Source organism: Gymnogyps californianus, chromosome 16, assembly GCF_018139145.2.
Source record: "Gymnogyps californianus isolate 813 chromosome 16, ASM1813914v2, whole genome shotgun sequence".
In the NCBI taxonomy this organism is placed as follows: Eukaryota; Metazoa; Chordata; class Aves; order Accipitriformes; family Cathartidae; genus Gymnogyps; species Gymnogyps californianus.
In genome coordinates, this window is record NC_059486.1 from 4837269 (window position 1) to 4852631 (window position 15363).

The 15363-nt window shown below is 40.7% G+C and overlaps 1 protein-coding gene across 1 annotated transcript in view; it reads left to right on the forward strand.

Annotated features, from left to right (window-relative positions):
- Nucleotides 1-1896: 1896 nt before the first annotated feature.
- SFI1 (SFI1 centrin binding protein) overlaps nucleotides 1897-15363 on the forward strand; it is a gene marked incomplete at its 5' end in the record, with an annotated part of 29872 nt that continues 16405 nt past the window's right edge. The window contains 11 exons of the mRNA XM_050906882.1: nucleotides 1897-1973; nucleotides 5281-5352; nucleotides 7578-7685; nucleotides 7989-8083; nucleotides 9648-9765; nucleotides 10035-10137; nucleotides 11573-11729; nucleotides 12518-12679; nucleotides 13125-13195; nucleotides 14312-14404; nucleotides 14785-14882. Coding sequence (XP_050762839.1) covers nucleotides 1897-1973; nucleotides 5281-5352; nucleotides 7578-7685; nucleotides 7989-8083; nucleotides 9648-9765; nucleotides 10035-10137; nucleotides 11573-11729; nucleotides 12518-12679; nucleotides 13125-13195; nucleotides 14312-14404; nucleotides 14785-14882 — 1154 coding nt within the window. The remainder of the gene's footprint in view (nucleotides 1974-5280; nucleotides 5353-7577; nucleotides 7686-7988; nucleotides 8084-9647; nucleotides 9766-10034; nucleotides 10138-11572; nucleotides 11730-12517; nucleotides 12680-13124; nucleotides 13196-14311; nucleotides 14405-14784; nucleotides 14883-15363) is intronic.

The window sequence follows — 15363 nt, forward strand, 5'->3', positions numbered from 1 at the left end:
CTGTGCTGTATTATAAATAAGATAGCTTTGTAACTATTACAAAGTTTCTCCTAGTGAGTTTGCTTTTCAAACAAATACACAGCAAGACTCGATAGCGACCAGTGGGCTGCGAGCCTCTCGCCGAGCAGCCGTTACAGGATGCTGTAGGCACTGGCTTTGAGCAGGCCTGAATGGTGTTGTGTTTCACTGTAGCTTTCGTACATGTTGCTATTGTGAGCTGAAATACTATTCTGTTGGTTCCTAAAGGCACATCTTTTGTAAGACACTGGTTACCGGATACTCGCAGCAGAAAAGCCCAGTGGCGCAGAAATAGCAAAATACTTGTTTTCTTCCACCCACGCTGCAGCGTGAGCAGCAGTTCAGTGCCGTGGCACATTTAGCCCCTTTCCCGCTGCTCGGGACTGCGGTTTATGCCTGAATTCGATAAATATTTGTCCTGGCGGGGGCTGCGCCCCCCGGGCAGCCCGAGGGCTCAAGGTCAGCGCAGCCTCGGCCGGCCCTTACCGCCGCGGGGGCAGCGAGCCGGCCGGGCAGCGCTCCCGCCGGGCCGCACCCCTCCCCGCCGCCGGGGGGCGCTGTGGCGGCGGCGGCGCTCCGCCCCTCTTCGTGGTGGTGGGCGGGGCTTATCCCGCTCGCGCTGTGAGGGCGGGCAGCGAGCGAGCGAGTGAGTGAGGCGTCGGGCGGCGCCGCCCGGCTCTGCTGAGGCGCGGCGGGCCTGCGTCCCCCCGCAGGGCGCCGGCCGCCTCCGGCCCCCGCCGCGGCCTTCCGGTGCTGCCGCTCGCCCCGCTTGGAGGCGGCTTGCGAAGGCAGACGAGGCTGTGCAGGCGTGTGCGAGAGCGGGGACGTCTCGATTAGGGAGGACAGAGCCCCCGGGCTCCCGCTGCTGCCCGCCGGCTTCCGTGCGGCGTTGTGGGGCCTCCCCAGGGGCGGGGTGCCGGTGTCCCGTGCGGCGCTGCCTTCGCTCAGCCGTTACCGCAGCCGGCCGGTGCCGAGGGGGAGGCTGCGCCGCTTTGCCTGCGGGGTCCGTAGCGCCTTCGGCGGGGCGGGAGCCGGTGGCGGGGGGGCGGCGGGATCCGCTTGTTGGGTGGCTCGGCAGGCAGGCACCGCGGCCATGGCCTCCAGCGCCTCAAGGCAGGGTTCTACAGCAGCGTCTTGTGGTTCTTGAGTGTTTGTCCATAAGCACAAAAAGCATTCAGATCATTATTCTCCTCTGCCGAAAGGAATTTCGTGCAGGCAAATTCAGATTGACTGCAGTAAGTTTCTGGGTTTTTTTTCTGTCACACCTTAAACTTTGCTTATAGAAATGCCCACTGTGGATCTCGTGCTTACAAGGAGGTTGCTGGTCATAAGTCCAGGTGCTTTCACAGAGTCTTGCTGTCCCTGAGACCTTTGGCAGGTAGAAGGTTCTGTGCATACAGAATTTCTTGCTGGAGCTGGGTGGAATTCATTGTTTTCTTCATTTCTGTGTGCTTGTGAAAGGAGAGAAGCTTAGCAGTTTAAAAAAAAAAGGTTTGATTAGGTACTGATTTTGTCACCCTTGATTATTAATTTATTTCCAAATAGGGGAACATAACTTAGGGTCATCTCCTTTTTATAGCATCTTTCTAGCACAGCTTTATCTAGGTAGGCACAGTTGCCGCCTTAGGATTCAAATGGTTGTGACTTTATTACCAATAGATTGTGTCAGTACAGTATCGTCCCGGTCAGCAAGGCTGTGAGGGTGCAGATAGATGCTTTTCATGTTAAACATCTAGAATTGCATTATGCTATTGTATGCAGGTCGAGTGAGTGGAATTCCTGTCATTGTTAAGATACAGACTGCATTTAGCGTAGATCCATTTGATGGATTCATCACAAATAACAGGAACCAGCTTATGCTTTGTCTAAAGCTAATATACAACATCGCAGTCCAGAGAGCACATTTGTTTACTGCAGACTTGGAACTATAGCAAAATGGAGAAATCCAGAAGCAGGTAAGCAATAATAAGATGCTACCTTGTTAAAGACCTCAGCTGTAATTTAGGGTTTTTTTAATTATGACATCTTAGGCATTCCACGGGACAGAAGAAAGTTGAGTTACTCTCATATGAGGGCTTATTGGTCTTTATGGAACATTATTAACCAGAAAGTGTTCCTCTTAAAAACAGAAGAAACAACAAACAAACACACCACCCCCAAACCCATCATGAAACACAACTTTATGTGGGTTTACATTATCATGATATTCAAATATAAAAGTGATGTTCTTGAGCTTGAGGTATTAGACTGGAACATAAGATATTTGAATATAGTTGTTGGCCCAGCCACAGATTTATTTTGTGGTGTCAGTTCTCTTATTCTTCCCATGCTTTTATTTTCTAACTTTACAAGGGAGAAATGATCCTTCTTCGACTCTTAATTTTTGTGGTTACTTGCCATAAATTCTCATGGACATGGGCTGTCATCACTACATATGTGTAGCACATACAGCGTTTCAAATTTAGGAATAATCTTACATATGTTGGAAAATCATTAAGTATTCACATGCCTTAGACTTTAATACAAAACTTTTACATGTTGTACCCGAGCTTGATTTTTTTCGCTACTTTGTGTTACATTGTCATTGCATATGGTCAGACCAGGTTTACCTTTGGAGCAGATTAGAAGGTTTTAAAGGGAATTGGGCCTAATAGATGTGTATAGGAACTTGTGCTGAAAAATGTTTTGCATAATTTTAAAAGTGCCTGAAACTCTCTTCTTCAAAAGTGCATACAGTTGCCTTAACTGCACATCTTGACATGAACAGAATTCTTTTGTCTGCCAGACAGGGCCCACCTCTTTCAGAAAACATTGAAATAATATTTTATAGGAGAACAAGAATTTCTCTCTCTCTCACAAAATATAGGTCTTGTTTTCTTTCATAAGCTTTGTTTTAGCTCCTTGCAGCTTGCTAGAACAAGCCAAAAATACTGTATTTCCTCCTATGAGATTTTGTTGTGTGTTTGGGTTTTGTTGTTGGGTTCCCCCCCTCCCCCAATGATTTGTTGTTAATACTGTGAGCAGTTATTCAGCTGAACTCCTGAAACTTAGTCGGATGGATTGTTCCAAAAACTTTGTAGAACCAACATTTTTTTTCTGGCTGCAGCCGTGTTTTTCCTAGCTCAGTTCAGGTGATTATTAGAGTGAGACATGAGACTATCCTCTTCTGTTGCCTGTTATGGAGTTCAAGAATGTGTTTGTGGTTCTAATGTGCAAATTTTCAGGGTGGTGGCAGTATTTGTTTTGGGAAAGAAGCTTCAATACAACTGGTTCAGCAAGTTTTATCTGGTTAGATTTTTTTTATCATTCTTGTTTTCAGAAAATTACTGAGACAAAATACTTAGAATTCGTAAAAACATACTTGTTATTTTTCAGATTAGAACTACATGTGAAAGTAAACTGTATGATGGAAAAATATGCCTAATTCTGCTTTTTAATGATGAATATGTAAAACCGGGCAGGGATTTTTAGTTTTTTTAAAGAAGAAACACACTTAGTTAAAATATGAGCAAAACTAGGAAAGAGTTCCTTGTAAAAGAACTGTATATGTAAGTGCATTTCATGTTAAAATGGGAAATTCTCACTTCAGTTCCCTAGTTCTCAAGAGAATTTTTCAACAACAGAGAGAATACCTTGATATGTTTGAGAATAAAAGGCAGAAAAAACCATTCAGATCTTCTCTGTGAAGGCACACTGTATGCACACACATATATGGGAGGGGAAGTGCAAATGCATTTCAGTGTTTTTTTCATTTCAACTTTAGAGGAGAAAGGAATTGTCTGTGACATGATTGCACTGAAATGTGTCTTCCAGCTTGTCTTGGGGAAACAACTTTAAAATTCCAGGTAGCGAAAAATGCCTGATAAAGAGACAATAAATATGTTTTAACATTTTGTAGCTGTCAACTTCTATAGGTGATTGTGTACCTTTGTTATAGATTAATTTATTGAATGAAATAATGCCACTTCTTTGCAGTTGATGTAGTTTTACACAAAATATTTCTTCTTTCCTTGTAAGTTCAAAATCTCTGACAACGCATGAAATCCAACAACTATGCAGGCATCAAATGCATGCAACTGGGCAACCTGTTGCTCCCCAGTCTGCCGGACATCAATCTCAGGACAGAGATCATGACAATCTGGATCAAGTTGGGTATACCTGGCATCAAAGAAGAAGGTTAAAAGAATTCCAAATCAGGTGATAAGTAAAAAACATAATTTTCACTGGATGGATCAGACCTAAAGAAGTCTGGTTTTAGTAGTACAAGTGCAGGCTAAGGCAAAGGTTTTTGTTCACAGGCATGCCAGACAGTTCTGAAGATGTCTTGTGGTAACTTGAGGACATGCATTGGCACAGTCAGATTTCACGCATTTTTTTATTTTCTTATGTAAAATTAAAAAATGGCTATTTAACAATATGCTTTGGTGGGGACTGCCAGGTGTAATGATTTAGTTTTGCCCTCCTCTTGTGTTTCTTTACTTCTTTTTTTTTTGTTGAAGGAATCTTGACACAGGTGGGATGGCAATTATTTAGAGATTAAAAGCCTAATATTTGTTGCACAAGTGCAGCTGATCTAGCAACTCAGACTTGCTGAAAGAGGGAGGCCCTGTTCATGGCTGTGCGCTTTAATTAATTACCTTGTAATGTCTTTTGTGCTTATTGGGGCCCTCTGTGAGCCAATTAACTTTTAAATCCATTTGAAAAAAAAGGGGGCAAAAGAGTGATATTATTACAATCACAGATGAGTGAGTTGAACTGGAACTAGGAGAAGCTTGATGAGAAGCGGAACTGCTGTGGGGGAGGTAGGAAGAAGGAAGATCTGCTGGTTTCTGGCAGGGGTAAATGTTAGATTGGCTCAAGTATTCTGGAAATGAGACTGACTCAGCTGGTTGATTTCAGGGAAACAGTGATGTTACTGCTTCTCAATCACAAAGAGGCTCCCCAGTTAATCAGCAGCCTGCTCATTAGTATCACTGGGTGTAAGTGGGCTGCTTGGAAGACATTTCAGCTGCCTAGGTTTCCTAAAGAAGTATATCCCAATTCAAGTCTTGCAGTGATGCTTGGACCTCTATTTATGCTTGGTGAATAGTCCTGTTAAAGGTACTAATTTCAGGGTGTAAATATTTTGTATATGCATTGATCTCTGAAAACCAGACCCTTAGTTTTATTACTGAAACTAGCATAAAAGTTCCTATTTTTACTGCTGCCTGGGAATTAACAGAGGAAGAGTACAAAGGCAACTAACCTTTCCTTATATTCCAGATATATAGCAAGGAAATTCTACTATCTGTGGGCAAAAAAGACATTTGGACAAGTTCTCCCTTCCAAAGCCAGGTAGATAAAATTACAGAAATCAAGGGTGAGGGTTTTTTTGTGGGTTTTTCTTTTTTTTTTTTTGTGTTGTGGTTTAGTGCTGTACCATTGGGCTAAGAGAGTACTGGCTGCCAAGAAAATATTTGGATGTCTTTTGAGATCACTTGGAGTTTTCCTTTGAATACCCTTCTTGCTCCTGCTTTTTGTTTGTTTTTAATAATCATGGTTAAACTTTACTAACTAAATTCATAGGAATTGTGGTTGTCTTGATGAAGTTGAACTGTATGTGCATATAAATGATGGGGTATGATTGTGATACCTGCTTTAAATTTAATGATTTTTCAAAGTTATAACTAGAGATAGATCTTGAAATTCAGTTCATTTTACTGTTTGCACTATTATTCTTAATGTATATCTATATACGCTTTGTATCTGTCTGACTTTGAAATACCTGTGGCAGATAATTCGTTTCTGTTGTTAGTGTTCTGTCAGCTACTGAAAACCAACACTTTGATACTCTTTTCTTGTTTTGCTTTAATTTGCATGTTCATTCTTGTTTGACCACACCCTTGGGAACTGAAGCAGTTCCCAGTGGAAAGACCTGCCTTTGTTACAGTCGGAATAAGATCAGTCCCTTAGTTACCCAATTTCATGGTACTGTATCAAATATATTCTGACTCTGTCTGCCTTAGTTGGTAAACAGAAGTTCTCCTGTGAACCTTACCATTCTTGCTATCCCGTATGCTGAATTTGCACTACTTTGGCTGTGTGTAAATTCAGGACAATGATTATTTTATTTTTTTTAGGAAGATGGGTGGAAATACATTTTATAAAGTTCAGCAAGGAACATAAGCAATAATTAATTGCCTTTTGAGTGTCCCCTGTTCTCCATAGCTTTTATTTGCAACGTTCTGTTAATGCACCAAGTCCAGAAAAATAACATATAGCTCATTTCTTTTTTCTTTTTTTTTTCTTTTCTGCTTGAGTGCTTGGAATGACTTAGCAACTTGGCTTGGGGTAGGTAGCTATGAATTGCAACTTTTGGGAGGATTCATATGTGTTTCACTGAGGGACCTCTAGATATTCTGGGCCTAATCCTGTTTTTACAGACATGACCAATTTCATTAAGCTAGTGGGATAATTGTGATCAAAGGTTGTGAGTCTGGGCTTGTGTGCTTTTTGTTTGTTAGCTTGTATGTTTTCACGGGTCCTTGTATTTTCCTTCTCTCCGTCACAAATACAAAGAGATGAAACATTTTTTGGAAGTATTTGCACTCCAGTCAATCAGACTTTCCGGTTCTTAGGCTGCTGCCCAGGTCATCTTGACCACATGGAAAAATGTTTGAGAGAATATTTTAAAATAAAAAAAAAAAATGCTTGAGATAGTAGATTATGACCATTATTTTTAGTTAGGTGATCAAAATCCTAATTCCCTCATGCAGACCCTCCTATATTTGAATTTTTAGTTGTTCACAATTCAGTTGAAATGTAGCATCACTGCTTACCTGGTCAGGTATGTGTTAATTAAATCTGGGTATAAAAGCAGAGATTGTTCTACTGAGGTTAAAGAATTTGAAGGTCATATGTGACTTGTGAATCCTTTTTGTGCATGGCTTAGCATCCATTGGAAGGAGAAGGTACATGAGCAGATGAACAGCTTCGTTTTTAGCATAGATGATGCACAACTAGCTGAAGGAGTTCTTAAGCCTATTTAAGTGTTCTTTGGGAAGATTTTGAATTTGGGATGACTTAAGATCAGCATGCTGTTTCAAAGAACACAATGGAAATATCAAAACATTAGAAAATCTGAAGTAGCTTTTGTATTTATACATAAAATATTTTGTGTTAAAATAACAAAGAACAAAATTAGCAAGGAAAATACACGTATCATTGTCAACTGTGCTGGTTGTTTGAGTAAGACACAGAACTGAGGATAAAAGATGCGAGTTATTTGTAGGTCTGAAGTCAACTGGCACTCTGATATTTGACAGTTGACAACATCTGTCTTTCCTTCCTTGACTTTATGTGAAGTATTTACAGTCAGTAAGCTGATTGCTTCTTGTCATACTTCGGAGTCTTGGAATAAAATGTCACAGTAGGGTAGTGTTTTTTAAATGCAATTAGATGCTGTTAGGCTAATCAGACAAGACTGGAAAAGAGGTAGGATGATCTACATTAAAACTGATTTGTGGTCAACCTGGAAACCTGTATGAAGTTTCCCATGTCCAAATCTTTCACCTGTTTAGATGCTTTTATGACCAGAAGATTCTTCAAAAAACTTTTGGAGAGTGGAAGGAGTGGTGGACTGTTTGCAGAGAAAGGAAGCTCAGCTTTAGAGCAGACAGCCATTACAGGTTTGTGAAATGACTTCCTATTATTGTGTGTATATAGCAGTATGAGAAATTTTCCTGAGGTTCTGAAGGAGTTATTAATACCAGTAAGCAAGTTACATCAACAGTACCTCTAGGCCAAGAGCAATGTCTTCATTGCTTATTTTCATATTTTTCTTCCCCTCTTTTTTTTTTTGTTGCTGTTGTTTTAGCATGAAGTCAAAATTTCCTATCCAACATATCTTTAGAGTGCAACTGAACTTGAAAGAATTCTACTTCTAGGCATTGGTAGCTATTTCACTGAATGGTGCTGCTTTCGTTTTTCAGGCATTTACTCCATAATTTGATATTCAAGGCTTGGAGAGCCTATGTATGCCAGCAACAAGGAAAGAGGAACAAATATCATGTTGCAGAGTCTCATGGTAAGTAAAGTGATGGTAACTACCTTTATTTTGGAACATATTGAGATGGGAGTTTCCAAGGGAAATATTTACACAGATTCTCTGTCCCTTGTACATGTTTGCACACTGACCTCCCCCACCCTATGGAAGTGTAATGCTTTTAGGTACAGATGGTTGTCTGTCTAAAGCTGGCAGTGGGGTTCCATTTGATGCACTACTGTGTAGCTATATAGTTATTTAGGGATGCCAGTGAATAAGCTTAAGGGCCTCTCCATCTGCTCTGGATTGCGTTGTTTGTTTTTTGGGGGGGTGGTTTGGTTGTTTTTTGTTGTTTTTTGTTTGTTTTTACTTTATCACAATGTGTGTTCAAAAAGATATTTTTTGATAGAATATGTTATTGGAATTCTCTATCAACTGTGGCTATAGAAATCAGATAATAATTCCCTGTGGTATTAACTGCACATATTTTATCTGTATTCACTATTCCTTCCAGCTTGTCATGCAATTGAAAAGAAGCCCAAGCTTTTGAAGTGCCCCTTGTCTTATTTTGTAGATTCTTTGTTCTGCAATGGATTTGTCCTACTGATGAAGTTGCCTATGTTGATTGCAACTTCCTTTGGTTTCAGGGAATATCTGTTTCCCTGAAGGGGAGGATGACCCTCTTTTAAAGATGATACTGTGGTTTTGTTCTATGCTGATGTGCAAAATAAGTTAACTGGTCTCTTTGCATTTGAATGTAGCCTCAGAATATTATATAGACTGGCACCTTTGGAAACAAACTGATAGGCTATCTAGATTTCCTTTCTTACTGAGTGAGGCCAGAGTACTTACAGAAGCAGCTGTGTGTTACTTAGTCAAAAAGATAGAAAAGTGACCTGTTTTAAGGTAGGTTAATACTTGATTCACCAGATCACAAGGAAATCTTAAAAAAAAAAAAAAGTGGTGATTTTTTTTTTTGTGGAAGTGTGAAGTGGCATAAAATCAGTGATGTTTTTTCTAATAACTTTGCTTCAATAGTGTCAATTCTGACAAGCCAGACTGTTGTGAGGAGAAAGTGCAGTGCACTGCATAAAGTGGTAACCTGGAATTTGTGACACCACTTCTGTTTTTAGCTGTGTGACCAGCCTGCTAAATAAACTTGACTTGTTTCTGGTTGATTTCTCTGCTTGTAATAGAGAATAACTCTTGAAAAGCTACTGATGAACCTGATGAACTTTTTTTTTTAAATGAACTAAAGAAAATCCTGTAATTCTTACCCAATAAGGTTGTTACGCTGAATATTGTTATACAATTATATACCCTGTAAGCACTGAAGACAAAGCAATGCCATTGTCTGATAATTCACGCTGCTCTGAACAAGTGGCATGATGCTGTCAGCGTTTCAGTGATTCTTGTCAGTGTGACACCCTCAGCCAGGGTGGATGGTCACGGCTGCGGCTCTGGTGGCTGTTTCAGGGTTTCCCACGAGGTGTCACTGCGGGTTGAGAGGACTGGAGGTCAGGGACAAGTGGTGTTACGGAGTGGTTTAAAAAATGCCAGATTCTTGCATGAACTTAAGATGCTGTAATTTTTTTGTTGTGCACAGCAAAGAAGCAAAAATTGCTCGGGACCTGGCGGCGCTGGCTGGTTTATGTTGATGTTCAAAGGACAAAACATGGGATGCAGTCTGTGGCACTGGCATTCAGGGAAAGAAACTGTTTGCGGTAAGAATGGAGTGGAAACAGGCAGAGAGGCACTGACCATAAGGCCATGGTTTTTACCTGTGTTCTATTATCTTTTCCTGCAGTGACTTTGTTCCACGTTCAATTTTTTTTTTTCTTTTTGGGGTGTGTGTCTGAATTCTTCTGGTATGCCCATAGACTGTGAATTTAAAAGGTTGTCCTTCATACCTTTTTCCAGTGAGAGGAAGGTGATTTCTTGCACCAAACTTTGGAACCTGCGTTTGAACATGTCTGTAACATTGTTTTGGCAGCATATCGTGGGCAGTGTGGAGAAGACAACACTACCAGAACTGCACTGGACATAAAATGAATATTTTGGCTCTGCAGCATTGGGCCCAGAGCCTGCAATTTCGAGTAAGTGCCAGGAGCTTCAGCTACTACCATTTCTAATGTTTAAGTTGCATGTACGTGTGACTAATGTTGCAGATTAATAAAAAATAGGCCTTATACTCATTTGCTTTGCAAATTGCAGTATTTGTGATGGAAGAACATATCAGGAGATGAGGAAATGGAATGAAGCTGTGTCAGAGGAAGTTCAGATTGGGCATTAGGAAAAGGCTCTTCACTGAGAGGGTGGTCGGTCCCTGGAACAGGCTCCCCAGGGAAGTGGTCACAGCACCAAGCCTGTCCGAGTTCAAGGAGCGTCTGGACGACACTCTTAGTCATATGGTTTAGTTTTAGGTAGTCCTGCGAGGAGCAGGGAGTTGGACTCGATGATCCATATGGGTCCGTTCCAACTTGAGATATTCTGTGATTCTATGAAGAAGGTGAAAACAATTTTTTTACAAGAAAAATTTCTTTACAAGAAGTCTAGGCAAAGCAAACTGGATCCATGTCTGCTAGGAAGCAGACTGTCCGAAGGAATTATTACTGTCTTATACAATGCTTGATGATAGTGAAAGTATCAGAGTTCTCTCCACCAGAGAACTAGCCACAGGTAAATAAGAGGTAAAAGAAAACAGGGGTGTGAGTTTGCAGCTGTGGCATTTTGAGCAGGGCATGAAGGATAGTTGCATCCAGCTTTCTAGAATGCCAAACTCCACAGAGGTCCAATCCGCTATCCTGTTAGGAGGTAAGATAGCACTGGTCAGCTGTTTGACAGCACCTTGCCTCTTTGTAAGACATTTCTTATGTCCTAATGAATTTCTGTGAGCATGTTTAACTCAATTTTGGAGTAAGAAAATACAGTCCAGCATTTCATATTCTTGAGAGGTGGTCAGCTCCTTCAGTAAATTGTTCATCTTAGCTGAAGTGAAAACAGTGTGTTTTTTTTTCTTTCACTGGAGCTGTGGCTTTTTGTCCATTTCATTAAAAACAGGTGGTGGTATTTAATTTGGCATGTGCTGTAAGATGGCAACACTGCCTGTTTGAGGCCAGTATTCTACTAAGGAGACAAACTTGTGACTTGGGAAATCTTATCATATCTCAAGATGTGATTCTCTTTTATATGAAAATACTCTGTCTGAAACAAAGCCTGTTGTCCAAAAAGTATTATTTTGGCCTTTTAATGGAAAAAGTGCGAAAGTATCAAAAAAAAGGAAAAAAGAAGTTTGATATTGACATTCTTTGACCTTTTCTATGCTAACATTCCTTTGGCATTTGTTTGTTTTTGTTGGGGTTTTTTTCCCACTTGTGGGGAGGAACCTCATTGCTCATGGCTTTCACCTTTAGATCTTACATGGAATTTCCTATTGCCTGTGTGTTCTTCCTCTCGTCGTCTTTGTTCTAATTCCCTAATCTTGTCCATTTTTTTCCCCTTACTGCCCTCCCTCCTCAATTGTTCTGTCAGGCTTGGTTGCAGTGGCGAGAGCTGTATTTATACAGCCAGAATGACAAGCAGAAGGAGACTAGGGCAGTAACTCACCATCGTCACTGGGAATTGAAGAGATGCATGGAGGCATGGCTGGGATACTCAAACCTCCACAGAGCAAAGAAACTTCAGAATGGTGAGTGAAAATGGTGAGTTAGGACAGAACAGGGCTCAGCCCCTTTGCTTAGGGCACAGTGATGTGTTTTTCTGTTCTGGGAGAGGCCGCAATATTTCTGCTTGCACAACAGATGATGAGATGCAACTTGGACTGTACAATGTTATGGGCCTGGCTAGCTAAGGTTATATACTTGAACTGTCAGGAAGATCACCTGCTTTCCATGTGATTTAAAAGAAAATGCTTTACAGTTCCCTTGACGAAAACTTGCACATTGCACATTATATTCTGACTGAGATATCTGAGAAGGATGTATTCAGGACTATTATCAGTCAATCTGTGTGTGGATTTTCTTGGTAATAGGACAAATCACAACTCATACAGGATGGTAAAGATTATTACACCAGTTCTTTTGTTTCTTCCCTTGAAGTCACTGGAGCAAGTTCAGACATTGGTGTGAATTGCCTCTTAATTGGTGGTAGTGGAAAAGAATCCAGCTTGGATATCTGGGAACTAGTAATAGGAGTATGCTGAAATGTAAGCAAGCTTGTGTATGTTGAACGAGTGACACAGTATCTTAACTTCCCCTTCTTAAGTCAGTACAGTATGTTACTGCTTTAAAACTGCCTTTGTGATCAATAAGAAGAATATAGTCCATAGCTGAGTGTTACTGTGAATTCTTACCACCATTTTTCAGTGTTAGAGCTTCTGTCACTTCAGGACCGGTCGCTTAAATGTCATGGCCTCATCTGATATAAATGAGCCCAGGATGGAACAAGTCATGAGTAATTTGTGTGTTTGTTTTCTAGAGCTGGCCCAAGAGCATCACCAAAGCAGGATAGTCCGGCAATGTTTCTCTGATTGGTGGCTGTCATGGGAGTGCAGGAGAAAAATGCATGCTCACCGAAAGGACATTGAAAAACTAGCAGCAAGGATTGCCTTATGGAGAGTCTTTGCACACTGGAAGCATTGTATCCAATCTGTATTTAGTCCCTAGCAGGGACAGGTTAAAAGCATTCCTGCGGGGGAAAGATCTGGTTAATAAGCAGGAATGTTGTGCAGTAGCGTGGGTGACAACAAACATTTTATCATTAGAAGGACGTATGTAAGGCCATACTAACAATTAATAAAACTGTTGCAATTACAGTATGTTAGCCTGTTGACAGCTAAGAGCCTGCAGAAGATAATTTAAGGCTGGGGAGGAATTCCTTACTTAACAGTGAATCAGAAATGTATTGTGATAAGCCAGCAAAATCTAAAAACTTGACTGTAATCAAAACTTGCGCAGGTAACAGTGCTGGAAATTCAAATATTGAAGCAAATTTAGATGGAGATCTAGTGCCCCTCTGTGGGAGAAGGCTGTGTATATATCAGCATGGATGTTTCTGTGTAAAAGATAACTTAACTCAGTGACAGATGTTGTACTGTGTGTGGAAGAGACTCGACAGTGTGAGCTCGCTGAAAAACACTACGAGCATCATCTGTTGGTAAGAGCACTGTTATGTGTCAGGTGGAAGAGGCTGTGGAGAGAATTTGAATACTTCTGACTGGCAGTGTGCCTTTAATACTAAGTGGTGTGTGGGTGTTAAGTGGGGGATGCACCATTTTCTGCCATGGTGAGTTTGGATTTGGCATCAGGTTTCTAAATTCCAACTATTCTGGAATCTGGCAGTTGAATCCAAATGGGGAAACTGTGCTGGTCTCCAAAATAGTTATTCTTCCAATTGGGAAACTGGTGAAGTAGTAGATTAATCTTGATGGTATTGGGCTACCATCCTCCCTGGCCATTTCAACATGAGATTGCATTTTCCCCTGGATTTTCCCTGATTTTTTTTTTTTTCCCACCTCTACCCCAAATGTTTCTGTCTGCTTACACTGTTTTGCTACAAGAATTATTTTTTCCCTCTGTAGTAAAGCACACATGCTTCTTGACACATAAGTGCAAAGATAGCTTATTGCATATGCAGGTAGTTGAGTAAGTGTCCTTGAAGAAAGAAATCCTTGAAGGCTGTCTGAAAGGTGGGCACAAGCAAGCCTACAGCTTTTTTGGAACGGAATTATTTTCAAGTGTGGATCAGTACCGATCATCAAAAGAATGGCAATAAACCTGTTTGGATGATAGATTGAAAACATTAGTGACTATAGGAGCACTTTAAGGCAGGATGCTCTCATAATGCTATTTACCATGTTCATCCTTGAATCAAGGTATTGTGGGATTGTAGACCAAAAGACCTTGTGCAGAGGACACCTAAAAGGGAAGTGGATCTTTTCTATTTTTGATAAGGAGCAAGTTATGAGTCTTGAACTGAAAGAGGAGATAGATTGGGAAAGGACTTGGGTAGTGATGCTGGTAGCTGAATAAGGAGTTAGATGTCTCACAATAAAACCCTGGGGAAGTAAAAGGGAATTTCAGTTTAGCTGGAGAAGTGACAGTTTGTGAGAGGAAACTGATGCATGGCTTTGATGACAAGTTCATAAGTCTTAGCTATTGCAAGGAGTAGCATCAAACATAAGGTTGTCTATAAAGAGCAGCCAGTTCTAAACTTATCAGTGCTTGCTGATTTGGATTACATGAAAGTTGTGTACATTTCTTGTTGATACAGAAACTTGGGTTTAAGGGTCTTTGGCAGAATGTCATGAATGCTCGTCTTCAGCAAATGAGAAAAAATCTGTCATATCGTCAACATCAAGTTACAGTGAGTTTGACTTTTGTTGTTGTTGTTCTTGTGTTAGTTTTTCTTGAGCTGTCCTATTGGCTTCCACTTTCATCTACAAAATACTTTTTTATTAAATCAGTGGCTTTGTTCCTAAATACTAATAGCCACAGAAAATCTCCTGTGTAAGTCAACTGTCAGTCTTGGATATGTTATTTTGGTTTTCTGTTTTCCTGTGTTTATGGTGACTTTTACCAGAAAAATTCATACTAGGTTATAAAACAAGTTTGGTATATGAAGCAGTGCAGGAGGCAACCATTGCAGCATGCAGTTTCAGTAGGACATTTAATAATTTCTTTCTTTGCATTCTTCTCCTCCCTTGGTATCTATGTTTTTTTCATGTCTTTGTTGGTTTGTTTCAGGTGCTGCAGAAGTTCTGGAACTGTTGGAAGTCCCGTTTGGAACAGAGGGAGGAAGAACAGCAGCAGGCCTTAACGTCAGTGGCTCATGCCCGTTATAGGTACACAGAGAAATATTAATATAAATTTGTATAAATGTGGGATTTGTGGGCCTTTGGTTATCTTGAAAAATCTGGTAGTACCTTTGGGGGCATGACCATCCTGATGCCAATTGCTCTTATATTTTCTATGAGTAATGGACAATTTACATCTCCTGCTTCTCTGTGAAATGTAAGCGGGAGATTGATTAAGCCTAGCTCTGAGGCTTGTTCAGATTTAAGAGCTGGATGTTTTACTGGTAAGAGCAGTAGGTTGCAGCATGAGCACGTACAAAGCTCAAAATGCTTACTGCTGCTTTACTTTGGGGAGGAGTAGGGGGAGTTGATGGCTCATGTATGCTACCTCTGCTGCTAGAGGTACTCTAAGAGTGAAGGTAAGGCTTTTTTGTAGAAGTTAAATCTATTTAGTCCTAGGAATAAGTCAACATTAACAAAGCAGTCAGAAGGCTTTTAAATTTGACTCGTGGAGTTTAGTGGGGAGTAC